The 26,821-nt window shown below is 44.6% G+C and overlaps 2 protein-coding genes across 2 annotated transcripts; one reads left to right on the top strand and one right to left on the bottom strand.

Annotated features, from left to right (window-relative positions):
* The first annotated feature begins 4,825 nt into the window (after positions 1 to 4,825).
* Positions 4,826 to 12,383, top strand: CNIH1 (cornichon family member 1). Its single transcript, XM_080345485.1, has 5 exons — positions 4,826 to 4,960; positions 7,121 to 7,189; positions 10,237 to 10,349; positions 10,699 to 10,842; positions 11,370 to 12,383. Exons 1-5 carry the CDS (start codon positions 4,880 to 4,882, stop codon positions 11,395 to 11,397), a joined length of 435 nt encoding a protein of 144 aa, XP_080201611.1. The 5' UTR covers positions 4,826 to 4,879; the 3' UTR covers positions 11,398 to 12,383.
* A 3,589-nt stretch (positions 12,384 to 15,972) lies between these two features.
* CDKN3 (cyclin dependent kinase inhibitor 3) lies at positions 15,973 to 22,958 on the bottom strand. Its single transcript, XM_080345635.1, has 8 exons — positions 22,939 to 22,958; positions 22,730 to 22,812; positions 21,885 to 21,940; positions 20,267 to 20,311; positions 19,324 to 19,546; positions 18,394 to 18,425; positions 17,408 to 17,511; positions 15,973 to 16,140 (listed from the first exon to the last, which is right to left on the bottom strand). The coding sequence occupies exons 1-8, from the start codon at positions 22,948 to 22,950 to the stop codon at positions 16,054 to 16,056; spliced, it is 642 nt and encodes a 213-aa protein (XP_080201761.1). The 5' UTR covers positions 22,951 to 22,958; the 3' UTR covers positions 15,973 to 16,053.
* Between the last annotated feature and the right edge of the window lie 3,863 nt (positions 22,959 to 26,821).

The following is a 26,821-nucleotide window of genomic DNA, read 5'->3' on the forward strand; positions in this document are numbered from 1 at the left end:
TGTGCAAAGGGATTTATAAAGTGAATTTGTTTACGTGGTCACATACATAACGGTAAAGTCTAAACAGGGATTCTAAAGATGAGTTAATTAGCGCAACAGGAAAGGACATTTGCCGGTTCGGAAGGAAGCTGGTGCATTCACAAGCCCTTGGATCTTTTCATTCTGCTGATGAAAGGCCGAGCAGTGAACCATCCTAGTGTCTGTTAGCACATCGAGGAGGTGGGTGCAGAGACTCTGTACTTGTGCTGCTCCTGACGGGTATTTCAGAGGCGTGCAGAAGGGTGAGCTCTGCTACACTGCGTCACAGGCACTCCGAGAGCTTCTTCTGAACTATGGAGAAACACTCAGATTTTCCTCTCCTGAAAACCCAGTAAGTGACGGCTTTATTTGCATCAGCAGGATCTTAATTACTGAGTTCAACAGTTGTCCCTGATATCTATAACTGAAATAACTATTTTTTTTTTCCCCAGGGATATTATTTTTAATGTTGAGGAATGTAGTTACCCCATGCGTTTCTACCATGATAATACAGAGAAGTTGCTGTGTAATCGTCCCTCACAGCCCTGCAAAAGCACTGCTGTTGCGACCTGCCGCAGCCGCCTTTCTTCAGCTAAATCTTCCACATGAACAGACTGTAACACACTGAATTTTGTCTGATTAGATGACTGTTTTTCAATAAGGACCTCATTAATGTTTACAGATATATAAAGGGGGAGTGTCAGGAGGATGGAGCCAGGCTCTTCTCGGTGACAACCAATGATAGGACAAGGGGTAATGGGTACAAACTGGAACACAAAAGGTTCCACTTAAATTTGAGAAGAAACTTCTTCCTGGTGAGGGTGGCAGAGCCTGGCCCAGGCTGCCCAGGGGGTTGTGGAGTCTCCTTCTGTGCAGACATTCCAACCCGCCTGGACACCTTCCTGTGTAACCTCATCTGGGTGTTCCTGCTCCATGGGGGGATTGCACTGGATGAGCTTTCCAGGTCCCTTCCAACCCCCGACATTCTGAGATTCTGTGAGGGACAAATATCTGAGAGGGATTTAAGATGAGGTGAAAAGACACTGGCGTTTTCCCTTGGGATTCCAATCAGGATTAAACTCAATGAGTCCACATGAAAAGGAAAGCGCATGAAAAGCTGTCGGCTGCCTCCAGATCTCCACTGTGTCCTACTTACACTGCTTGCAAAGTTTAATCAGAGAACATTTTGAGAAGATACTCAGTTGTTTGATTAGAGATCCCATATAAATGGACGAAATGAGAATCAACTAGACCCTTTTCTACAGAATTTGCTTTTCATTTCCCTTTGTGTTGTCTTAAATAGATAATCTATGATACAAGAAATCCCTCAATGAACAAATCTTTGTTGCACAAGATTATAGCTGCCTTCCATTTCTCCTGACAGGATAATTGCGGCTGAAAGGTGTGTAAAGCATCAGAGGTAGTAAAACTTCACATACCTTGAGGCACAACCAGTATTAGTTGCAAATGCCAAGTACATGGCTGACACACCTTTTTATTTCTGCTACTACACATCCCGATTGTACAACATTGTGTCATACAAGAACACAGAATGTGATTAGCAACAGCCTTGTTTATTGTGGTGTAGAGCAGATGATTTGGTTCCCTTTTCTTTCCCTGTGTTTCGGCTAATGCAGATCATACATCCCAATCCAAACCCATCAGCATCTGTAACAGCTGGAGTGCTCTGAAGGAATTTACTGCTGCGATGACCTGTGTATTCAAACAGCCAGCGACGGTCACTAAATCTGGGTCCCTTTTAGAGTAAATATCTACCCTGAATGGATCAAAGTGTTTTCCGCATCACAGTGCAAAACCAGCGTTGCCCAGTCCAAAGGTGTAACAGCATGTCTGCACATATTCTCTGTGTCTTTACCTCCCACAGCTTTTCTGATGCAAATGACCCTTCTGGATGGCTTTGGAAAAGCCAGAAATGAGGAGTTTAAATGCTGAACGTCAGGTCTTCCAGCAAAGTCCAGTCAAATAGCCTTGAGAATAAGTGTATCTGTGTGGATGTGGCCTGAGGCTGCTCAAAGTAAGAAATAAACAGTGTGTTTATAAATAAGGCCAAGTGAAGTATCATAGAATCATTTTGGTTGGAAAAGACCCTTGAGATCACCAAGTCCAACTGTTAATAGTAGCACTAAACCATGTCCCTGAGAAGCTCATCTATGTGTTTTTGAACCCCTCCAGGGATGGTGACTCCAGCACTGCCCTGGGCAGCCTGTTCCAATGCCCCACAGCCCTTTGGGGAAGAAATCGTTCCCCAGATCCAACCTCAACCTCCCCTGGTACAACTTGAGGCCATTTCCTCTGCTCCTGGCGCTTGTTCCTGGGGAGCAGAGCCTGATCCCCCCTGGCTCCAAGCTCCTTTCAGGCAGTTCAGAGATCAGAAGGTCTCCCCTCAGCTCCTGTTCTCCAGCTGAACCCCCCAGGTCCCTCAGCCGCTCCATCACACTTGTGCTCCAGCCCCTCACCAGCTCCGTTCCTTTCTCTCAACTCGCTCCAGCACCTCAAGGCCTTTCTTGGTGTGAGGGGCCCAAAACTGACCCCAGGATTCCAGGTGTTATTCCTAATCCATCCTGTCACCCCCGGATGGGTGGCAACCACATTAGGCTCAACCTTTTCTGATGTCCTTACTGCTCACGGTCAGCCCGGCTGGTCCCTTCGGGAGGGGGTGGGAGGGCTCCCCGGGCAGCTGTCCGGGCTGGGGCACCCACCCCGTGCTCTCTCGTGCTTTTGTTTTCTTTACCTTTTAATTACTATTCACTAAGGTTAATTTTTAAATCCGTTTTCCAAGTTTCACACTTAAGTTTCATTGGTCATAATGACACCACAGTGGTTTTATGGGCGTAGTTTGGGGACGAGATGAGCGATTTTATACTGAAAGATCAACTATGTTTGCAACAACTGACTTCCTAAAGGTGACTCATTTGCTCCAGTTTTCCCTCTTATTTTGGGGAAGGAAATAAAAGTGCTCATCTCCCATTTTGACAATTAATTGCATGAGAAGCTTTCCAGCAGATATCACTGGAAAACATTATTTACTATTTGGCAGCTGTTAGTTTTTTGGAAACTGGAAATCACTAGGCTGCTTGTGTGGAGATGACTGCGCAAACACGACCCAGCCTTTCCTTTATTGCAAGGTATTGTTGCTTAAAACTGAAATGACTTTTATATGACCCTGCAGAAGGAAAATACGTGATGTTCTCTTCAAATGATTTTTCTTGCAGTACTTTTTGAGCAAGGCCCAAACTGGATCGATCTGGGACTGTATAAACCTGTAACCTCCCGGGGCACCCACCACACACCCTTCCGCAGTAATTCTTCCTGACAGCCATTTGCCATCTCCCTGCTCTCCAGACATCGCTCAGATTTACCTGGTCTTTCCCTCCAAAATGCCACTATATTTATTGGGATTGCACCAATCTCATGCATCTCGACCTGAAAACCACCTTATCTGCTTATCATCTGTTCTGCGCTGGTGAGGAGTTGTGTGTCCAGTTCTGGGCTCCCCAGTTTAAGAAGGACAAGGAATTACTGGGGAGAGTCCATGGGAGGGACACAAAGATGCTGAGGGGTCTGGAGCATCTTTGTGATGAGGAGACACTGAGAGAACTGGGGCTGTTGAGCTGGAGAAGAGAAGCTGAGAGGGATCTGATCAATGCTGATCAATATCTCAGGGTGGGTGTCAGAGGATGGACCAGACTCTGTTCAGTGGTGCCCAGCGCCAGGGTGAGGGGCAACGTGCACAGACTGAAACACAGGAGGGTCCATGTGAACATGAGCAGAAACTTGTTTGCTGGGAGGTGCCAGAGCCTGGCCCAGGCTGCCCAGAGCGGGTGTGGAGTCTCCTTCTCTGAGACATTCAAACCCCCTGGACCCACCTGTGTGATCTGCTCTGTGACCCTGCGTGAGCAGGGGGGTCGGACTGGATGATCTTTTCTATTTTGTTAGTGATCCCTGTGCCAGGTTCCAAGAGTCACTCACGGGGTTTGGCGAGCGGGGTTAAAACTGTTGAACCTGATCTGGGAAACCAATTGTTGGTGGGGAAATAAAGAGAGAATGTGTGCAGCGATGTGAATGCCTGAAATATCTTCTCTTTCTTGTTTTATAACCTGTTTGAGAAGGGTCTCACCTGTGGGTTTATGACCTTAGAGAAATGATGTTCTTGAATGCAATATATGTCCGAGATGCGCATCTATTAAAAAACCTACATATACTCCACCTTTTCGTGCCATAAAAATCAAAGACACAGCGTGAAATACAACAAAAGCCACGTCTACAGAACAAGTGTCACACCAGACATTACAAATCTTAGAATCATAGAATCATTTCGGTGGGAAGAGACACTCGGGCTCCTCGAGTCCAACCACAATGTAACTCTGGCACTAAGCCATGTCCCCGAGAACCCCGTCTAAACGCCTTTTGAACCCCTCCAGGGACGGTGACTCCAGCACTGCCCTGGGCAGCCTGTTCCAATGCCCCACAGCCCTTTCCAGGAATAAATTATTCCCAATATCCAATCTAAACCTCCCCTCGTGCAACTTGAGGCCATTTCCTCCCATCCTATCACTTGCTGCTTGTCTTAAGACCGACTTATTGTCACTATAAGATTCATTTATATTCAGTATAAACCCAGCCACCCTGTGACTCGCAAATACCGACGCGGGACCGACCGACCCCTTCTCAGCGAAATGGCGCCCGCGCCGTGGCGGCGGTGCCGGCGGGGCCCGGCAGGGGGCGCTGCGGGCGGGGCGGCGCATGCGCGGAGACGCCCCGGCGCGGCCCGGCGGTGAATGATCGCTCCCGGCAGCCCCCGCGCCGCTCGGCCCCGCCGCGGCTCGCCCGCCCCGCCGCCATGGCCTTCACGTTCGCCGCCTTCTGCTACATGTTGGCGCTGCTGCTCACGGCCGCCCTCATCTTCTTCGCCATCTGGCATGTGAGTGCGGGAGCGGGGGGGGAGCGGAGCGGGCGGCCCTTCGCGGGTGTCCCGCGGCCCGCGCTGAGGGAGCGCCCGCGGGTGGGGCCCGTCCCATCGGTGCGGCCCGTGCCCGGGGGCAGCGGCTCCCTCAGCCCGCTCTCCCGCGCAGGCCGGGCAGGGTCCGTCTGGCCCTCCGTGAGAGACCCCGAGGGGTTCTGTCTGTGCAGGCTGGGGGTCCCTGCAGATCTCACCGCCTGGAGAGGGACTTTTACAAAGGCCTGTAGTGATTGAACACGGTGTAACGGCTTTGAGCTGGAAAAGGAGATGATTAGATTAGAAATAAAGAAGAAATAGTTCCCCATGAGGGTGGGGAGGCCCCGGAACAGGCTGCCCAGGGAAGCTGTGGGTGCCCCGTCCCTGGAGACACCTCAGGGCTCAGGTTGAGGTTGGATCTTGGAACAATTTCTTCCCCAAAGGGCTGTGGGGCATTGGAACAGGCTGCCCAGGGCAGTGCTGGAGTCACCATCCCTGGAGGGTTGGACAGGTGGGGTTCTCAGGACATGGGGCAGTGCCGGGGTGGGTTAATGGTTGGACTCGATGATCTTGAGGGTCTTTTCCTACCAGAATGATTCTGTGGTTCTATACACCAGGCTGGACGGGGCTCTGAGCAACCTGAGCTGGTGAGGATGTCCCTGCTCATGGCAGGGGTGGCACTGGATGAGCTTTAAGGTCCTTTCCAACCCAAACCATCCTGCGATTCTGTGACCTCTCAAACAGCTCAGGCTACTGAAGCGCGGGGTCACCCTCCGGCACTCACGGGGTTGGGGGGGAGCTGAGGTACCACAGCTGGTCCCCGGCTTCGCTGTTATGTTGAAGATGTGGAAATATGGCAGTGCTTGTCTGTGGGTAGAATGGATTTTCAAGTGCCGATACAAGATTTATCTATTTCATTAAACAGTATTTTTAATCAGTTCCTTTTTTAAAAGAGTTGTTGGAAATGCTTTATTCTGAAGTCAGTTTGGCTCCTTATTTAATAGAAATAATCACTTATGTGTTGCACTCTTTATGTGCTTTATATTAAGACTTAATTTTTGATATTTTCTTTATTATTGCTTTTTGAGGGTTTTCTATCTTGAAGCCGACACAGGGAGAGCCAGAACCTCCTGTGGCTCCGCTGTGAGAAGCTGCTGGAGGAAAGGACGTGAGGAGGAGGATGTTCTTGGCACTATTTCAAGCTTTGTAGTTATCCCTAGCAAAAACACTTCTGTTGCAATATAAGCCCTGTCCTGTAAACATATGTGGGTTTATACTGAATATAAATGAATCTTATAGTGACAATAAGTTGGTCTTAAGACAAGCAGCAAGTGATAGGATGGGAGGAAATGGCCTCAAGTTGCACGAGGGGAGGTTTAGATTGGATATTGGGAATAATTTATTCCTGGAAAGGGCTGTGGGGCATTGGAACAGGCTGCCCAGGGCAGTGCTGGAGTCACCAGCCCTGGAGGGGTTCAAAAGGCGTTTAGACGAGGTTCTCGGGGACATGGCTTAGTGCTAGAGTTACATTATGGTTGGACTCGAGGATCCCGAGTGTCTCTTCCCACTGAAATGATTCTATGATTCTAAGATTTTTCATATTTGGTGTGACACTTGTTCTGTAGACGTGGCTTTTGTTGTATTTCACGCTGTGTCTTTGATTTTTATGGCACGAAAAGGTGGAGTATATGTAGGTTTTTAAATAGATGCACATCTCGGACATACATGTGGGGTCAGCATTCACTTTGACGGTCATGAGACCAAACATTTGGCTGCTTTTAAGTTTGCTGTTGCTTTTTAATTTCGTTAGTGATCCCTGTGCCAGGTTCCAAGAGTCACTCACGGGGTTTGGCGAGTGGGGTTAAAACTGTTGAACCTGATCTGGGAAACCAGTTGTTGGTGGGGAAATAAAGAGAGAATGTGTGCAGAGATGTGAATGCCTGAAATATCTTCTCTTTCTTGTTTTATAACCTGTTTGAGAAGGGTCTCACCTGTGGGTTTATGACCTTAGAGAAATGATGTTCCTGAATGTGGTGGCAGCAGTTGGGCTTATGGCTCTGTACTGAAATGTTATTTTTCACACATAAAATACATTGTTGCTCCTGGATTGAAGAATCACAACTCTTTCCTTTATTTTTTTCCTAGATCATAGCATTTGATGAACTGAAGACAGATTACAAGAATCCCATAGACCAATGTAATACACTCAATCCTGTAAGTCGCATGCTGAACACTTTTTAAAAGAAATATATGTAAAGTGGTTGGTTTTGCTGTCGTCTTGATAAAACAGGCAGTAGAATTGCATCTGGGTGGACAAAACCTAGTTGTTTCGCACAAGTTCTAGGGAAAATGTCTGATTCTTTGCTTTCAAATTGAATATTCTGACTGTTATTAATCTGCTGGTGATCTCGTCAGCTGTCGTACTAACATTCTTTCAATCTGCTTTCTACATTTTCGGCACAAAGACAGTTGAAAAGGTCAAAAAGATTAAAAGAGTCAAAATTGCATTGAAGGTGTGTACTGCTTCTCAGTTTCATGTTTTTAATGCCACTTCCCTTTCATTTTGTTAGGAACATTTGTAATACTTTGAAGCTCTTTTGTTTAGTGTGCCTGTTCATCTGCTCGTTATCTGTTTGTTGGGGTTGATATAACAACAACTTCATGGATTTTTCCATATTTCGCACAAAACGATTTTGCTTGCGCACCCAGCGAAGCGGGGAAAACTGTTACATGCCTGTTACATGTCCTTTTCATTAGCCGGACTGAGTTCGGAGGGAAATAAATAGAACTTTTCAAGCAAGGTTTATTGAAGTCTGAGATTATAGGAGACTGGTTGATTTTTAAGCATTGACTGAGTAAATTGTGATCTCATTTGAGGATTTAGATGGGTATAATGTGACAGGTGTTACCTTCACTTCTTTGCTTCGTGTCTCAGGATCAGGGGTGTTTCTCAGTGGCCGCTCATGGATGCAGCTCTGAACTCCTTGGTTTATGAGAATAATTTGAGAAAAACTATTTGCTTACACCTGTAACACCGATAATCAAAGGGATGCTTGTTAAAAAGCACATAGTTCGATCCAGCAGGTTTTTTGTGCTGTTCTCATGGGTTTTACTTTGGCTCGGTGTGCCCAGGCTGGCGTAGAACGCAGGGGCAGCACAACAGCGCGGCCTGGACTGTAACTTTTTGAAGAATTAAGTAAATGTTGCAAATGAAAAGTGAATTGACAGCAGCTGGGGAGGGAAATGTATGTTAGACAAACAGCACGTAGCTTGACAGCGAGTTTTACAGCAAGAGAAGGGGTGGGGAGAGGCAGAGGCTGCATCTCAGGGCTTTGCATCTAACAGTTTCCCTTGCTTGGTCTGTTCTCGGGTCATTTCTGCTGCAGTACGGGGAGGGCAAATCCTCATTACATTTATGCATTATGATCTTATCACAACCTGGGAAGTATTACAATGCGCATGTTTAACGCAAATATTAACCTTCTGTTAACCCACGTGCATGCGGTGTTTATTGATATGAATTGAAGATATTCAATCACTTAATATTTGCTGTTGTGAAAGTAGAGTAGCCACTAAAGGTGACGTTAAGATCCACACTCTTGAGGGGATCTGGTAAATTACTCTGGACAAACACTCTTATGTGTTTTTTCCTATACAGAGAATCAAAAATCCTGGTAGGAATTGAGACACCTGAGTAGGCAGATTAGCCCAAAATAGTAACTGCTTAGTACCCTCTTGATGTCTTCCCTGCTCCTATTATAGTTGTATCATCTCTTCTTGGCAACGCCATTTCTCTCCTCCTCGCTTCTCTGATAAATATCACAGTAGAATATGCTATAATTAATTTTTCTCTGGGAGATACAAGGCGGGATAAGATGTGATGGATTTGAAAGAGACAGATATTGTGGTGCGGGATTAGGGTGCGATAAACAGGACAAAGGAAAACATGTTTTGAGATGTATAGTTCAATAAACTCCAGATTTTCAGACCTGGTGAATGTGTCTCAGCAGGCAGCCAAATGCTTGGTGTTTTGGATAGGGCTGTTGTTGTTCTCCTATAAATAATTGCCAATTTGTAAATGGTAAGTATATAAAGAAGAATGCGGAGAAAAAGATTTACTAGAAACATTTCACGTATGACAGGTTATTTTTGTTGATGTCGATGCAAGTTTGCTTTGATGTTCTTCATTTAGAGAAACAGAATGTCGGAGCGAAGTAGGTGGTGAGAATGTTTGTTGGTAGTTTGTACTTTTCTAGGAATATTTTGGGATTTAAAAGAAGCATCTGCTTGGAGAGAATGAAAGAAATGAGAAAACACTGAGATTTCAGTGTAGTCGTCCTATGCAATGTTAATCACACGCAAAAGCGGGGCGGTGTGTGTATGTGTGTGCACGCAGTTTAAATCTTTAGGTAGAAATAGAGCTGTTTTCAAGGGGAGATGTTTTAGTGGTCCTGAGTTGAGAAGCAAAAAGCTTATGGATTTTCATTCTTCCTGAATTAAGTGATAAAGGAGTGAACGATTTCACTGGGGGGTGACTTATTTCAGACAATTTTCCTCTTGTGGCAGGTGTGAGATTTTTGCTGGCTCTCTGCATGCCTTTAATCTGTGTCTCTCTCCATATGTCTCCTATTAATAACACTAATATTACCTGGCATTTCACGCTTTCTGTGGGTTTGGAGTAAATGGATAATGAGCTTGGCGGGTCTGTGCTGGGCAGCATGAGGCTGTAACGCATGCTGGGGGGGGGACGGAAAATGAGGGTGGCTGGAACCCCCCAAACTGCTTGAGAAAGGAGCTGGCAAATCCTTTGAATTGGAAAAATGACGGATTTGTGAACGCCAAAACAAAGCTATAAACCAGGAAAACGCAAACCATCTTTTTGCCAATAAACCATTACCTGAAGCATGTTTCCTACTGATATTTCTCTGTCGCATGAGCAGAAATATCTCGCTGATCTGTTCCAAAGGTCATACCTAAAGCGTGGAATCTGTTAACAGTGCACTTAATTTAATAGAAGCAATGAAAAACTATCGATCGGAGCATTTAATTGTTGACATTTTTCTTCTTGGTTCATAAATACCACGTGAAAACAGCAAGGCACGCACCGCTGGCTGCTGTTTTCACTCTCTGTAGTCTTGGTAGTGTTGTGTTTTAATAATAATAATAATAATTTTTAAATGATAGCTTAACTCCAAAATAGATTAAACCACACGTTTTGCTTTGGGTAATCGAGATGTCTAACTCCTCTTTTTCTTTTCCAGCTTGTCCTTCCCGAGTACCTCATCCACGCCTTCTTCTGTGTCATGTTTCTCTGTGCAGCAGAGTGGCTTACGCTGGGGCTCAATATGCCTTTGTTGGCTTATCATATTTGGAGGTAATATTGACGAGCCCGGCGTCTCGTTATGTTGTTACTCATTCTCCCGTTGCAGTGCTTCCTCTTAAGTGTTCGGCGTCTTTGGCAAATAAAGATGCTTTTTGATAGGACATTAAGAAAGTTGATGTTGTGGCTATAAAACGAGCCCCATCGCTTTGCTTTCTCTGTTGTTTCTGTTCTATTTGTGCTGTGCTTCCCGTTGCTCCCGCAATTCGCCGTCTCCTACGCGGAGCTGGTGGAATTTTCTGGAAGGGGGTGGTTCCGTGTCTCGGTTCTGGTGTTATATGGGGGGCAGGACCCCATGTTTCCCGGCGCTGTTCCCACAAAACTAACCCTGCGTCGCTTGCAGGTACATGAGCAGACCCGTGATGAGCGGCCCTGGGCTGTACGATCCCACAACCATCATGAATGCAGATATTTTAGCCTATTGCCAGAAAGAAGGATGGTGCAAATTAGCATTCTACCTTCTATCCTTTTTTTACTACCTATACGGGTAAGTTTTTGTTTCCTCTGTCTCCCATCTCATCTTCACCTTTGTCTTTTTTCAGTTGGGCTCAGTGTACAAGAGAAATTTCATAGATAAGAATAAATATAGCGCAAACTTTTCGGAAAGAAAATCCACAATCACCATTTTATTCTGTTTTAAAACGCAACTCTTAATTTGGTCGGAATTACTATTTTGAATCTGTTTGACTTGAAAGCTCCAAGCTTTTCTTCTTTTAAGTGTAATATAACAACCCCCTGCCCAGTATTTTCATTAAGAAGCTGCAACAATGATGTTTTTAGAGTAAGGAAATGTGATTTTTGTCAAAGGTAGAAGAGTCTGCCTTGGTCTAGTGCCAAGGGGTCGGTGCATCAATTTGCATCATGTTTTGTATCAAAAAGCCCTTCTGATGCGTTTTGTGTGTAAAATTTCAGTCACTACCTATCTACCTCACACAGATTTGTTCCTTAAAACTCAACGACTGTATCATTAAATGTATAAATGGTGCATCTTAAGATTTTTCTTTGGTTTTCCAGCATGATTTATGTTCTGGTGAGCTCTTAAGAAGACGTTTGACAAGCTTTGTTCCAGTTAAGTGCATGCAAAAGCCACAAACCATGGATTCTTTACAACGAGAACCTCTTACCAAGATTAAATCTGGAATCTGATGATCACGTTTGCGTTAGAAAACGACGACTCCCCTATTTTTAAAATATTTCCACATTTTATACTTGTGGAAAGACTCTTTTCTTATATTTTACTGGGACACTGAAATTAAAGAAGTACATGTCAATTAATATAAAGATTACTGGGTTTCGAGAAGTTTTGACTTTGCACTCCATAAGGAACAGCCGTAATCTTCAAGTAGGTATTTGTTACTACCAGCCTTAGTACACTAGGGAGTTTCTTTAGGTCGGGCTTTGTAGCGGCTCGTTTGGACTCGCGTGTCCCGCTCTAAATCAGCTGCCGAGCGCATGGGGAGGACCAGAGGTGCTGGGGGTTTGACCTGGAAGCGACGTTGGTCTTAAACAGCTGAATTCACGGACACAATTGCAAAAATAGGAGTTTGTTTTTTCTATGGTTAATCTTTCCTGTACGTCTGTATTTTCTCCAAACGTTAACCTTGCTTTAAGCTCAAGCGTGTGTCATTGCGATACAAGTTGAATTGTCCACGAGGGAATGAATTGAAATGATTTTTGTTTTTAATGTCTGTGCTGTCTCGTTAACAAATGGACAAACCTACAACAATGACGAAGTCCAGTGATGAAAATACTCCTGAGTTGAAGAGTAATAACTACAGAGCTTTTCAAAGCAGAAAGTGAGCTTGTGAAACTGCCCCGCTCGCTGTTCCTTAGTGCAATAAAAAATAATAATAATAAAAAAAGAAAATCTCAAATTCAGAAACACTTTTTACCCGGTTCCTTGTTTGGTTTGTAAGCTGAACAGATACCTCCTGTATTCAGCTGTTTATGATGGATAATTGTGTTACCCTTTAAAAACAGAGCACTGAATCAAATAATGTCTGGAAAAGAGAAGCTCTGATTTCCTGGGCTTGGGGCTTTTTTTATGGGTCTGCAGATAAATGGGGCGGGGGGACGATAATATTGCTTTATAAATTGTGACTGCAACAGCTGCTTAATTTAGGAGTAATAATTAGGATTTTTTTTGTTTAGCGCTGCTGGAGAATAATAGTTTCCCAGTTCTAGTAAAATATTCTTGTATAAACTGGGTTTTTTTGTTCACTTTGGGTCTCTTGGGTGTTAAAATGATGTGAATGGCTGCGCTGGTTCGACCAGAAACCCAAATACTGTGATACTGGGGTGGGCAGAGGCAACAACTGAGGAGCGATGACACTGAGCAGGTATCCAACATCTCTGCTGGAATAGCGGGACAATGTTTGGAAATCCATATGTTAAGGTGTCCTGAGCGGGAGCTTTGGCGTCAACAGCCCTTGAATAGATTTTTCTTCCATTAATTCAGCTGCTTTTTGAGCACTTTTATAACCCAGGGTGGCTGATATGCTGGGACAGTGACCTCTGCAATGTGTAAGAAAACTTGTTGAGAAGTTCTGCTGACTTCATCTGCTGCTTCTAACCTCTTATTTTTTTAAGACATTGAAAATTTCCACCTTATTTATGCCAGGGGTGATTTGAATAGACCATCATGTCATCTGTCCAAGTCTGTTTAATCTCTTTTTGAGTGGAACATCTGTAGCTTTGTCGTTACGCTTTCTCCTCTGCAAATTTCCCTTTTCTAAGCAGGAGGAGACCAGAACTGTTGTCATCAGATGAGATTTGGGTGCCCTTGTGCTTTAGAGCAGCAGTTTCCTCCTCTTTTTCTGAATTCCTCTCCTCCTTTTATAATATACTGGGGATGTGAGAATCCAGGCTCTGATAACTTCAAATTCTGCTTACGTGAGTAATAACAAATACCTGCCAGCTTATTAGTATGGACATAAAGTAGTTTTTCTCACACGTTTCTTTTTTTGCGTTGATTGACATTTAATTTCTCATGCCCTTTTGGCTCAAGTGTTCTTGTTTTTGGCTTTTTTGTCCCAGATCTTTTGCAGCAGTTGCAGGTGTTACCTCCCAGCCCTTGTTTTCTGTGCGAGGTCACGGGTTTCAACCTCCTCACATCCACAGCTCCGTTACTCCCGTTCTGCGATCCCGCTCCATCCGCTGTTAGTTTGACAGGAGGATTTTCTTCCTTGCACAATCATCATTTTTGGAAACTTGGGAATATTGTTCTTGTTGGCTTATGTTTATTTTCCTGCTGCTTGGGGCCTTCAGACACTGCAGTGAGATGATGACTTCACCCTGTGTAAGCAAAATTTAATTAACCCTTTTGTATGGTTGTATATTTATTAATCTGTTCCAGAAATGAGCCTTATTGGCGCATGGCGCCATGGCCTTCGAAACCTCTCACTCCTTTGGTACTTGGGCTGATTTAAACCAAGTTACACACCAGAATAAATGCAGGATTTCCTGAGTTCAACTGAAAACCCCCTCCAGCTGTGGAGCAGCTTTAGCCAGGCATATTTAGCGAAACGTTTGCAACATTTGCACTGTCTTGTGAAGGTCCAGCTTTACACATCGACATAAAATGCATCTGAGTGTTCCTGAGCAGGGGAACTGAGAGGTGAAAGCAGCCCTGTAGTTGTGGTGCAGTTCTGGTGAGCTGAATTCACCGCTAACCCCAGAACAAAATGCTTGTTTGCGTTCTGTCCTGGTTAAATACATGAGAACTGAAGGATTTAATCTTATTTCAAAGGTCTTTAAACTGTCAAAGCATCACAGAGAAAGGTCAGAAGGGCAAGTTAAGAATTCCTGTAAGAAGGGAGTGTGTGAAGTGTGAGGACTGCCCAGCAGAGTCCCTCAGAGAAAGCTGCTTAGGAACCGCGGTCAGCATCTTTATTTAAAACAAGGTTAATGTCTGCCAGCAACCACCCAGCTGCGGGGGGAACTTTGTCCCCTGCACCCCGCGACGTGCGCCTCGCACCCCGTTTTGTCTTTGTGAGTACGTGGAGCAGCACCCGTGATGCCTTGCTGAGTACCAGTCGTTTCACATTCAAAATGTGGCTGTGGTATTAATTGATTTTGGGAGTTCTAAGAGGCAAAAGATTATGGAAAAAATAAAGAACGTTTCTCTCTCCCTGTCAGAAAGTTTCCAGCCATCTGACATATATTTAATACCTGAATACCTTCAGTTGCAAGGACTCAGCACTGAAGATGGGACAGACAGACAGTGCTTTTGATGTTCTGATTTGTTTGTGCTGGAGAATACTGACACAACAATACGAGTTTTGAGCAAAGTGTTCTCTGTAAGTGACTCTGTGCTGTGGAAAGTGGAAGCATCCCTATTGTCTGCCTTCAAAGTGACAGGACACGGCCCCATCTCAGTGCTGGACATGTAACCAGGTGGTTTCTTGCAGCACTAGGGAAAAAAAGTGTCACCTGGGAGGAGTGACAGCATGAACGACAGGGAAACAGATGGTGACGAGGCAGGACGGGACACCAGTACAGCTCACAGCAACATCAGCCCACAGGCAACAGTTCCTCTGACTCTGCTGGTTTGTCTCGCAACAAAAGGCAGAGTGTGGGTGACACAGGGTATCGCCCCAAAGCCAAAATGACCTCACAGGGGGTCCCAGGACCCCTGGGCACTGGAGTGGATGATCATTGCTTCCTCCAAATAGGACAGAACTAGTTTAAATGTTTTCTTCAGGAGTCTGATCATCTTTGGTGTTTGTGAGTGGATGGAGTTAACCAGGAGGGATGTGAACTGTTAGAGAGATGTTGCTGTGAGATTCTCTCCAGCCCACAGCGGGTTGTTTATTTACTTGCTTTGGTGTGATCCTGCAGACGGGCTGTGCCAGACTCACCCACGCAGCTACCACAGAGTGTCTCGTCCTGCCACAGCCATATAAAACCTGCCTGCTTGCTTTAGCACACTATAAAACCTCCTTCTGTTGGAACAAGAGGATCTCATTCCTAAATATCACTGAACATGCTACGCAGAACCGTGACATTTCAGAAAGCTCTTACTAGTTCATAAGGCACAAGCGCTCCAGTGTGAAAATTTCTATGCTTGATTTTCAGTTTAAAACTAGAGCCGAGGTTTTTTCGATGTAATTTTTACCTCGCTACATTTTCCCTGCGTGGTTCTTAGGAAGGCGGTGGATAAGGAGTTCTCTTTCACCTCTTCTCTGCTTTCCTCCCCTATTTTGCCTTCACGTCCAAGCGCTCCTCCCAATTCTCATGCTACATAGAACACAGATGAAGCAAAATGAAATTTGGTCGCTGTTTTGGCAGCCCAGCCTCCCTCCGCTTTGTTCACAGAAACAGCGCATAGGACGTCAACGTTAAAACATCAGCTAAACGGCAGCACACGCGCATCTGTGGTGTTAAATGTGAAGTTAACATTGTGTAAGAGTAATTACTCTGTGGAAAGTGAGCTCGTTAGGCGTGCGGGCCACCGGCAGAGCAGTAACGAACACCAATACACTTCCATGTATTTTTAAGGTGGTGAGTATTAAATTAAGGAAGATGCAGTGTGTCCTGTAAGATTTCCATCCCCACCCCCAACATTTTACACACAGAAGTTAAAGTGAGTGGCTGTGTCGCATGGGCTGGAGCGACGGGAAGTTGCAAAGGTTGGGAGATGTTTTGTCCAGGCGTCCGTCAGCCATGTAGACACAAAGATGCACCACTCCAGTATTAGTTATCGTGATACTGATCTTAATACCGTGTCCTTTGTTGCCAGATGTGCAGCCAGGTTCTCTCGAAAGTCATGGAGGTAATTGTATTGCTGAAAAAGCACAATTGGATTTGTAATGAGCGCTCTGTACTTCAGGAAAAGGCATTACCCATCTTAAAAAGCTGTTTGATACCCCAGAATTAAAACTGCACCCTCTAGTCCATTTATTTGCTCTTCTTGTGCTTATTCCAAACCCCCTGGAATTTCTCACCATGGATCCAAGCTTGGATCTTGTGGCTCCTCATAAAGGGCACACGTGAGATCAAGCTAATGCAAACCATGGCCATCATAGGTGGAAGTTTCATGTCAGAATTCCAAGCTGCTTTATTTGGATCACCATTACTCTCTCCGTAAGGAGTCCATGGTGCAGAATAGAGTCTTGAGTTATTGTGATGATGTACAACAGTTTGTACTAAAGAGTGTACTAAGAGTTCTTAGGTCAACTTGTACATCACGTGGAGTAGTAAGATGCAAGTGTTCAAAATGAGATAAAAATGTTGGTCAGCAGTGGCTAAAGGACGGATTGTCCACCCTGAGCGCCTCTGAGGGCTTCTCGTTACAACATTTGTTCAATCCTTCCCTGTTTCTTCAACCAGACACGCAAGCTGCCCCCCACCTGCCCCTTTGGTTTGTTGAAAACTGATTCTCAACAAGTAGTTTAAACAAGATTTGCCTTCCAGAGAGGCTTAGAGCTAACAGAGAAACAGTCTTTGGGCAGCACTTCCCTCTCAGAAATTATTATCTTGTTAACTTTTTAAATGTCAGCTCCTCTTTCCTGTACATAGAACTGTTTTAAGAATGTAACATTTAGGACTCGTGACAACAGAAATATGTACAGAGTAGCTGAAAATCTCACCAAAATAAGAAAAAAGAAATGATGTTCAGCAACTTAGGCCTCCCTCCATGTAGGTTTTAACACTAGTGCCAGGGATGCTCCTTAAATGAAGGCTGTCAGTGTATGGATGTGATGGCTACGGAACGTGAACACAGCTGCACGGGTTAGTGAGACAGAACGAAATCAAGGCAGAAGAATCAAGTAGAAGTTGTGAGGAGAACGTGAGCAACAGAAAAAGGGACAACAGTGATGAGCAGGGATAAAGATGAGAAAGCAACTAGTTACTAATGATGGTGAAGAAGAGGCGGGGAGAACAGCTGTTGAATTGAGAGGAGACAGAACAAGATGGTTGGCTCAAAGGCAGGAGAGCAGCAAGGGAACTTCTCAGAAAGACAGCGGGATCCCTTTGGGAAGGAAGGAATTGACCATCCGAGCTCTCTGCCCTTATTTCCACACGTGTTTTACCTTTGTTAGCCTCATTACCTTGATGGTCTGTATCGCCCCAGATCCTCTCAGGTTCCTCAGGCTGTCTATGGCTTGCTGAGGTGCCAGCGTGTCCGAAAGCCGAAGCAGGAGACACGCAGCTACTGTAAAAGAGAAGTAAATACACCCCTGTGCTACTGAGCACCTCCTCCCGCGCACAGCACCGCTTTTGTGCGGTAATAGATTTGTTCCATGAAAACCACTCCAGTAAAACTCAACCTCATCATATGGGGGTCAGAGATCTGCTGCATCTTTTGCTGAATACTATTTGTTGGTCCTGGTCCCATGTGCCCACTGCTCCCGCCTGAGCCCACAGGCTTTGGAAACAGGTGAAAACCCTCCCAGTTTCCCCCTTGTGTTTCCAGAAGCATTTGGGAGGCAAATTCTAGGCTTTTGATGAATGAGTTCCAGTACACCCAGTTAGTTGCCCTTTGTGTCTTCTGACTGCAGTTGCTTTTTTGGCATTATCACCTTCTGGCACACACACAATAACTGATGCCCCTGCAAGCTTTAGGGGGAACATTGGGCTGAAGAAAGATGCAGAAGAAGTGTTTATCTCCTTTTCCTGAGGAGTCATTGAGAGAAGAGGGGAAAGTGCAATCCCATTGGTCAGAGGAGACTAAAATTTGCAGTGAAAATTGCGAGAAAATAAGAGAGAACTTTCTATCACCCCACTAAAAGACTGACCCCACCTGACCCTCCATCCTCTCACCTACACACTCAGAGCTATACCATAACATACTTATGTCACTCACTGCGAACAGTTTCTATACAGGCAGCTCATATTCCTACCATTTGACAACACCTTTCTCAAGAAACGGGCCCACATATACTATAATACCTAACCTGCTACCCGCAGTGGCACTTTGCATTGTAACCAGTTAAGCTTCAAGGAGAATTTGGCTCCTTTAGGCAATGCTGTCTCCCAAAAACAGGTGTGCAGGGTGGGTTAGTCAGGTATTGAGAAAGGGAAGGTAAGTGCTTACTAAGACATGAGCGTCCAAGGCCGCCGTAACAGCTGAAAAGAGAATAAAAACATTTGGTTGTACTGAGCTGTATTATGCTGCAACACCCAGAGCACCTCGATAAGTAAATACACCCACACAATTCTTGCCTTAATTTAACCGAGAGGAGCAGTGGTACAAGAGAGTTGGAATATACCTACAAGGCTATCTCGTATTTATTTGTCACACCTTCCTTAAGCAGCAGCTTTCTAGAGAAACTGCAATTTTAAAGTTTCCCTTCATTCATGGTAATAGTCCCAAAGGCACAGGAGGACAGAAAAGGGCACAAAAGTGGGAAATTTCAGTTTTCTTTAAATCCTACTCCAGATTCAGGCTTTGATGACAGTTGTGAGCTGCTGATGGCAGTAGGGAGCCCAAGGACTCAGCGGGTGTCTGTGTGGGGAGCTGTCAACAGGATCATTCAGGGAACACAGAACTTGGAAAGTTTTCCCCCCTCTACTCCGAGCTCCACTACAACTGTCTAAAGAAATTATTTTAAACCTATTTCAGGCAAACTACAAGTGAATTTTGCACTGCTGGAACCCACTGACTCCTTGATAAACAGCCCAGAGGTGTGTTATCCTCTAACAACAGCTGCTTTAGCTTGCAACTCATATCATACACCCAATATCCAAGGGGGCTGGCAGTGAGGAGTTGTCTGGTGCCGTTCAACACATGATGTGAAGCGTTTGCTGGAGAGAACAATGGGAAATGGGAGATTTGGATCTTACAAAGGACAAGTTAGCTCCAAAAGTTGCACGAGGAGAAACAGGCGGCTTTTCACAGCTTGAACTAACTCTAAAAAATGCAACTGTCACTTGACAGGGTTCATTTTCAGCTGGTCATGCACCTAGAGAGAAGCTGGTATCTTTTACAGGAATGTGGGGTGAAAGGGAGACAACCAGAACCTACTGTATGATCGTTTTCCGGTTACTTTCCAGGCAGTTTTTGAGCTCTTCCAGAATTTTACAGCAGTTGGCAATGTCAGGAGTGTCCCCATCAGGAATAGGATAGTGGTGCACACAGATCCCGTGCTGTTGGTAGGCGTCTATAAGGTTTGGTACTCGGTATTTTAAGAGCTCTCCTCTGGTACAAAGCACAAATACATCCTGGGTCCCGTAGTTCTTTAGTTCTTCTGCCAACAAATTAAGACACTTGCAAATAAACAAAAGCCTATCCAGCTTAATGATAAACAGATAAACTACTTGGTACTGGTTCTCTTGTTTAATCTTTGAGGTTAAGACAATAGGAGTTAGCAATATTTCTTTGAGCAGCATTTACTTCTGCTGAGTCTTACCCACATTTGCCTCCAGGTGACCCCTGAGAGCATTTTTCTGGGTTCAGAGGGAATCTCAAGATGAGCCTCATTAAAAGCACATCAAAACTCAGCTAATTGCTGCCAGCTTAAGCATGAGTCTGTCCCATCTCCAGCTGCGACTGTGCCCAAACACAGTGGGGTTTTGCTGTTGGTATTAATCTCTCCTCTACTAGTGTTTACAGATGAATATTCGGCAAAATCTTTACATTATTTCGCCTTTTCTATCCCAATCTCACTTTCCTCTGGGAAAAGGAGATTACAAGTTTGTAATTTATCTTGGTCTTAGCTGCTTTAAAGACGGATTCTCCTGCATGTGACTTAGCAGAGCTTGTGGTTACTCCGAAAGATAAGCCTGTACATCTCCAGCCTGGAAATTATCTGACTGCTTGTCCAATATTTGGTAGAGAAGCCAGAGAGAAAGTGGCACTGCACACTTGAAAGTCGTATCTAGTGCTCATAATGGTGACAGCACTAAGATATTTGCTGCATCGACTGCCTGGAAGAGAGAGGCCTTTATATACTGGCCAGAAGACTCACCTATATCTTTCTGAAGATTTCTTCTAATATCCTTAAACCTGCAACCTAAAACAAATTATGAATGACAATTACCACTACAGGCAAGTGACATTTATGGAATGGCTGCTACAGTTGAAGAATAGAGCACAGACAAACTCCCCACCAAAATGAAAGCAAAAGCCAAAACTACACCCCATGTAAAACACAGTTCTTATTTTTGCAAATAGATCACTAGCGCAAAAGACACTTTAAACTCCATTATCTGCTTAATACTGTAATGTAATAGGATTAAAAAACCCCACAACCTGCCCAAGTTTTTAAGCTGCTATGCATTTTTCCAGATGAAGAGCTTTGGATATTATAAATCAGGGTACAGCTTGAAAAAAATCCCCCAAAACCAAAAAACAACACCACAAACAAAAAACCCATAAAACAAAAAACCCCAACAAATAAAAGGGCTGGATAGAGATCACTTCAAAGTTATCTGGTTGACTGGTAGGAAAGTAAGTTCCCTGTTCTATAATATTCAGCATAAATTAGGTTAAAAATCCTCCTCACTATCCAGTCTTCAGTGTATCCCCACTTCTGTTTTTTCCTCACATCACACTACCAAGGCATTTTTGCAGCCCCTACAGAACACTGCACTGCAATATTCACAGCTGTTGTTTGGTTTGAGATGTAACTGCTCAGAATATTTGCGCTGCACCTTCCCTCTGTCTCCCCTCCTTCTCTTACAGCCCCGTAGGCACAGAATCTTCAGGTCTACCCTGACAATGCTCAGGATTGTGCGTATCTTGAAGCACCTTTTGAAAACGAGTCAGCAGAATCCTGCAGACCAAAAGCTGTATCAGCATGAGTACGACTGGATACATCTGAAGATTAGACAGCTCAGGTAGCTTAAAAACATAATGCAGCTATTTTTTGGCATATATATATGAACCAGTGTTCAAGTGGTAGTGGGATTTTCACTAGCACTGGCCATCATCCACTTCAAGATAACTTAAATTCAAATATTATTCAACACTTGTTTTCTAGTTCTTCAGTGTGGTGCTAGTCCCAAGCTTGTACTTCTCAGTTGGCTGATGAAAGTCAAGTAACTGCTTTGAATGAAACAGAGAAAGTCCACAGTGTCACCACCAGCAGTTCTGTCTTTTCTGTGACCACAGGAGATTCACTATGGCTGCAGTTTTGGTAGATAAAAATACAGTGAAAGCCTGTATGTTTATTTTTATATCTTGGTCATAGTAGTACAACCCAGATGCTAAGGGAGAGCAGTGCAGAACTGTGAGCAGACCGAGTGAGTGTAATTTGAGCCAAATATATCTTATAAAGGAATTATTTGTCAAAGCAGTCTTGTTTCACTTATGTTGTTGCTTGTTATAAACAGCAAGCCAGGCTAAAAATCCCAATATTTTAACTGACAATGGAGGACAGCCGCTGTTCTCCTACCACTCTGCCAAATTATCTTGTGTTAAGATATTCTCTCAATTGGTCTTGGTATTTTTGAAACAATTATTCCAGTGGTAGATTATAAATCAAGTCACTCCAACAACTAAATGGAACACAGAATTTTGGGGTACAAGATATTGCCTCTCTTCAGCTTCAAACATGCCTGCAAATGTCAGTGAATACTTCTTACCTGGAAGGGAACATAATCCCAGGAATTTAGAAGAGTAGACAGGAGACAAAGTCAACCTACCAGGAAAAACAAAATATAATTTTAAAAAGCCCCCAAAAAACAACAAAAACCAACCCAGAACATTTGTGTTATTTGAATACAGATAACTCACTACCAGACATTGCTTTTCTGTGGGACTATGAGAATCACAGGACGGTTTGGGTTGAAGGGACCTTCCCAGCTCCCCCAGTGCCACCCCTGCCATGACAGGGACATCTTCACCAGCTCAGGTTGCTCAGAGCCCCGTCCAGCCTGGCCTGGGATGTCTCCAGGGATGGTTCATCCACCACCTCTCTGGCCAACCTGGGCCAGGCTCTCACCACTCACATGAGAAATAATTTCTTCTTTATATCTTATCTAAACCTCCCCTCTTTCAGTTTTAAGCCATTGCCTCTTGTTCTGTCACTACAGACCCTTGAAAAAAGCCCCTCTCCAGCCTTCTTGCAGGTCCCTTTTAGTGGGGGAAGAGTTACCTACCTATAATTCACTTTTAAGAATAAACCAGGCAAAGGAATCTCACGTGTGGACACGTACTTCATCACATACCCCTGCCCAAGAGGAGAAAAGTGCTGACAAATCCCCACGAGATTTGTCAAAAAAAAAAATCTATCAAGCGTGACTGACAGTGACCAGCAAACGCTTCCAAAAGCGGCTCAGGGAATCAATCCCTGTGTGGGGACACCAGTTCAGCCACAGCCCCCGACCCCGCTCTGGCCGGTCACCACAGTTTCCTCCAGGGAAAAACTCCCGTTTTGTATCAAACGCCCTTTAATGTTCAATTCCCGCCGGTCCCGGGCGCGTCTCACCAGGAGATGGGCAGCGGCCTCGGGTCCCCCTCAGCGCCCTCTTCATCCGAAGAGTCAAAGCCTCCCGCTGGTGTCGCGCAGGCCTGCGGCGGGACAAGAGCGAGGAACTTACCTGGGGGTCGGGGCCCGCCCTGCCCCCGGCTGCGATGACCCCGGGGATCCCGCTCCCTGTCACGATCCCGCTCCCTGTCGCCATCCCCGCCCCTCACCGGCTGCACCATGGCGCCGCTCCCCCGCCGCCGCCCGTTCGAACTGGCCCCGCTCACCCGAACTACCGCATTGGCAGAGCCCTTCTCCCCCTTTGCCCAATGAGAAGCTGCCGCGCTTCGCGAGAGGAGCGCTCTGATTGGTGGGCCGTGAAAGAGAGGCGGGCTTAAAAGAATAAAAACAAAGAGGGCGGTGGTGATCTTTGCCCTAATTGGCTGAGGCGGTGTGGCGGGAAGGTGCGGTGGCTCGAGCCCCGGGCGGCCGTTGCCGGCAGGGTGAGGGTGGCAGCGCGCGCGCGGCTCCCCCTTCGCTTAATTCCTTTTTAAAGCTGTTTTCTGACTGGAAAAGGGCTGGGGACGGGCTTTTTTAGCTGGCCGTGACTCGCATCCAGGTTGCCCCAGCCCTTTTTGTCTGGGAGGCTGTTCCTGAGGTCAATGCAGTGCTGGAAAGCACCTAGTGAGTGGGAAGTGCTCCTCAGCTCCTGCGGTGCTGGCCTTTGGTTTCCATTTGTCTCTGTCGGTCATAAATCTGCTGTGGGGTAGGAGGGAGAAGTTGAAGGGAAGAGACGTTCTTGAAAAGTGGGCCTGTGGGATGAGGGATCTACAGCCACACAGGCCTCCCTCATGGTGCATGTGGGAGCAGGGATGTGCTTGAGTTTAGCGGGTTGAGGTGCAGTTTGTGGCCCTTTTTGGTACTAATGTGGTTTTTGTGGCCTCTGTGGCTGCAGGGGGGTTTCTGCAGGACTCACAGCTGCCTTGTGGAGGTTTTCGTTGGTCACTTCTGTGTGAAGAGAAAATTTGACTTATTAGAAGCAGCAAATGAGCAATGTTTGCTCTGTTAAACTCAGTGTCAAATATCGTGGCAGCAGTAGGACATGCAGCTCTTCAAAGTGTTCGTACCTCACTGATGTGCCCTTAGCACGGTTGCTTGGGCAGGTGCCTCAGCTCCACGCAAAGGAAAGCGAAGGCGGCTGCAATGCATCCTCTGGTGGGATCCCCTGGAAAATTCAGACTTAAAGCAATTTGGTGTGTGCACATCCTCCTCTTCACATGTTCCTCTTTTCTAACATTTTGTGCACATTTAAGTGTATGACATGGAGTTTTTCTCTGAGCCTAACTAGCATGAAAGCTCCAGGGGGAAAGAAGATTCTGGCTACCTGATTTTTAAGAGCTAGGCTGCTGCCTGTGCTTAGCACATTTTAGTAGAGCTCTTTTTGCAGCATTTTTGGTTTATCATGCCAGTAATTCTGGTCATTAATTAATAGGGAGAAATGCATAATTTGTTAGTGTGGAATTTGGGTTTTAAAAAACTGGATTAAGGCATTTCTACAGTCTGTGCTTAGACATGTGTAGAACTGTGTTGTGAAGGAGCCAGGGACGAACAGTGATTTTTGACATAGATCTAGAGGATAAAATGTGGTCATGGAGACTCTCAAAGATGTTTTTTAAAGTCAAAAATATGGTTGTATACTAATTTCCCTAAGTGGTTTGTGTTTGGAGGGCTTCCTGGTGGTGTCAGTGCAAGTTCTCCAGGTGTGGAGATTACAGGTTTTTAGTTCCACATTCATATTAGTTCCACAGCTGGAGGTTTTATTGAAATCTGCCTGAGAAGGATTGTAGGAACAAATTGCTTGGTATCACAGGATTTAGGGTGAGTTCAGGGAATGAAGAAGCAGATGAGGGGATCAAGGAGGAGACCACTTCATTAAACCCCAGAATATGATAGCAGATGTACAAAAATTACATTACTGAACATAATGGAGAATTAAAACACTGCAGATGGTGGTGACTAAGATGAGAAATGGGAAGAAATATGTCTGAAGAATTGAGGCAACATGAGGACAGCCAGCCACTGTAGCTGCAAACATCACTTTAACTCCTGCAGCTGCTACATGAAGGATCAGGTATGTTGTTTACTTCTGTTCAATGTCTTTTTAGCCCTTATGCCCCTGCAGATTATGTGGAACACTTGTACTGTTTGATACAGATGTGAAATTAACTGTATTTTTTCCCCTGTGATTGATTTTGGCCTATTCATGTGAAAGGTATTGCAGAATTTAACTCTGTGGGTTATATCATTATGGAAGCAGTGACATTAGATGGATAAAGGTAAAAAAAATAGCAATGAAGATGATGCTCCTGGTTGTCCTTTGAGAAGATCAAGGGGATTCTCTGGAGTTTGGGTGCCTTCATGTGGTAGAACTCAGTATGGGATCTAAAATGGTAATAAGAGCTGGTAATACCAAGGACTCTGCCAAATGTGAGGCTAAAGCTTCTGTTGTGGCAGAAATGTATAATTATAATATGTAAGTGTGAAATCTGAAGTAAATGGAGGAAAAAGGTTGGGAAAACAAACAACAAAACAAACCTGGGAAGGTCCTGTGAGATTCCTTATTACTTTAGGCATCTTGCAGTATTAAACAACAAATATTATATTTAATTAGCTTGGTACCTGTTAGGATTGTTTATTTCTTAAATCAAGCTGTTGTCCATCATGTCAAATTGTAATGTGCTAAAGCATCTAGATCATCTTGCTTGTCTTGGTCTGCCAGAAAGTGTTCTTTTGGCATATAGAAAGGAACGCATAAACATCAAGACTTTATCTTCTGGAAGTTTTTGTTAGTTTATAGATGGGAGGCCTGTGCAAAGTGAAGAAAAAACAGTCACAGGCATGGGCTGAAATACATAGTTTGGAAGATTTATTTCATTGGTGAGAGAGGTGATGAAGAATGCATGATTTAACCAGGGTTTTGGTAAATAACCAGATAAATGGTTGGGCAGGGAACTGCTGTCTACAAATACCTAATGTGAGGATCTAAAAAAGATGGAGACATGCTCTTCTTAGAGGTGTGTAGCAGAAAGAGACAATGGACAAAAGTTAGAACATGGGGAATCTGTACTTCATATAAGAAAATAATTGCTTACTGTGAGTGTTGACAACAATCAGTAATAATTTGAGTGGTAAGTTTGTGTTTACATGGTAGCTGCTTGGACTTATATTTTTTGGTTGCCTTTTTTTTTGTGGAGAGATAATTATGTTGCTTGACATACACTTATGCCTTTAATGCAGTATTAAATACCCTTCCAGAAATATTAGAAATAATTTACAGTGAGTTGAGTAAAACAGCAAGGTTTTCCAAGGTGCTCTATCTCCCAGACTTTAAATACACATGCGTAGAACAGGTTTATGGTCTGGCAGCAATATCTGTATACAAAATTTGGAATGTAAGCAAGTGGTGTAAGCAAGACAGTTCTGGTGGGTCAGCTGAGAATTTTCTCATGGACCCAATGGTGAGTCCTGTGAAAGCAATCCTATTCAAACCTGTAAAGGTTTCAGGTCATTTTTATTTCTCATTTTTTTTTTCAGCAAACAGTTAAGCTCCTGAAAGCCAGCTGGCTTTCAAATGTTACTCTGGTTATACTTGACTCAAATCTGTGTGCACAAAACCAAAGACAAAGTGAAGATCTTCATACCCCAAGTGCACTGCTTGTCATACCAGTGAAGTGTTAAAATTCTGACAGAGTTAAGCCTGACCTGGTTTTGCTGTCCTGGGGCCAGGGGGAGTGGTTCATACATGTAGTATCTTCTACCTGCTCTTCCACACTCAGGTTTCCCAGACAAAACTAAATAATTGATTTACTTCAGGTAAAAGTCTGGGAGTGAACTGGTGTGTATGGAGTGGAGTGGACAGGGCCCACCAAGGACCAATGTGGAAGAAGGAGAGAATGAGCTTGATGGTATATAGTCTTAGGATGTATTTTCAAAAAGAAACTTTTAATCAACAAGCTATGTTCTTTTCCTGCAAGGAGCCAAAATGAAATCTGAAACATCCAAACTATTAAAATAATTTGAAAATCATTGGTAACTTATTATTCCAAACAAACA

This window comes from Nesoenas mayeri, assembly GCF_963082525.1.
Source record: "Nesoenas mayeri genome assembly, chromosome: 5".
Taxonomy (NCBI): domain Eukaryota; kingdom Metazoa; phylum Chordata; class Aves; order Columbiformes; family Columbidae; genus Nesoenas; species Nesoenas mayeri.

Excerpts from the sequence above, each read along its gene's own strand:
- CNIH1 (XM_080345485.1), top strand. The coding sequence starts at position 4,880 with ATGGCCTTCACGTTCGCCGCCTTCTGCTACATGTTGGCGCTGCTGCTC. Across the intron at positions 10,350-10,698 it reads TTGGCTTATCATATTTGGAG|GTACATGAGCAGACCCGTGA; the intron begins GTAATATTGACG and ends CGTCGCTTGCAG. Across the intron at positions 10,843-11,369 it reads TTTTTTTACTACCTATACGG|CATGATTTATGTTCTGGTGA; the intron begins GTAAGTTTTTGT and ends TTGGTTTTCCAG.
- CDKN3 (XM_080345635.1), bottom strand. Across the intron at positions 17,512-18,393 it reads CCTTGGACGCTCATGTCTTA|TAGCTGCGTGTCTCCTGCTT; the intron begins GTAAGCACTTAC and ends TCTCTTTTACAG. Across the intron at positions 16,141-17,407 it reads GGGCGATACAGACCATCAAG|CAATACAATTACCTCCATGA; the intron begins GTAATGAGGCTA and ends GTGCTTTTTCAG.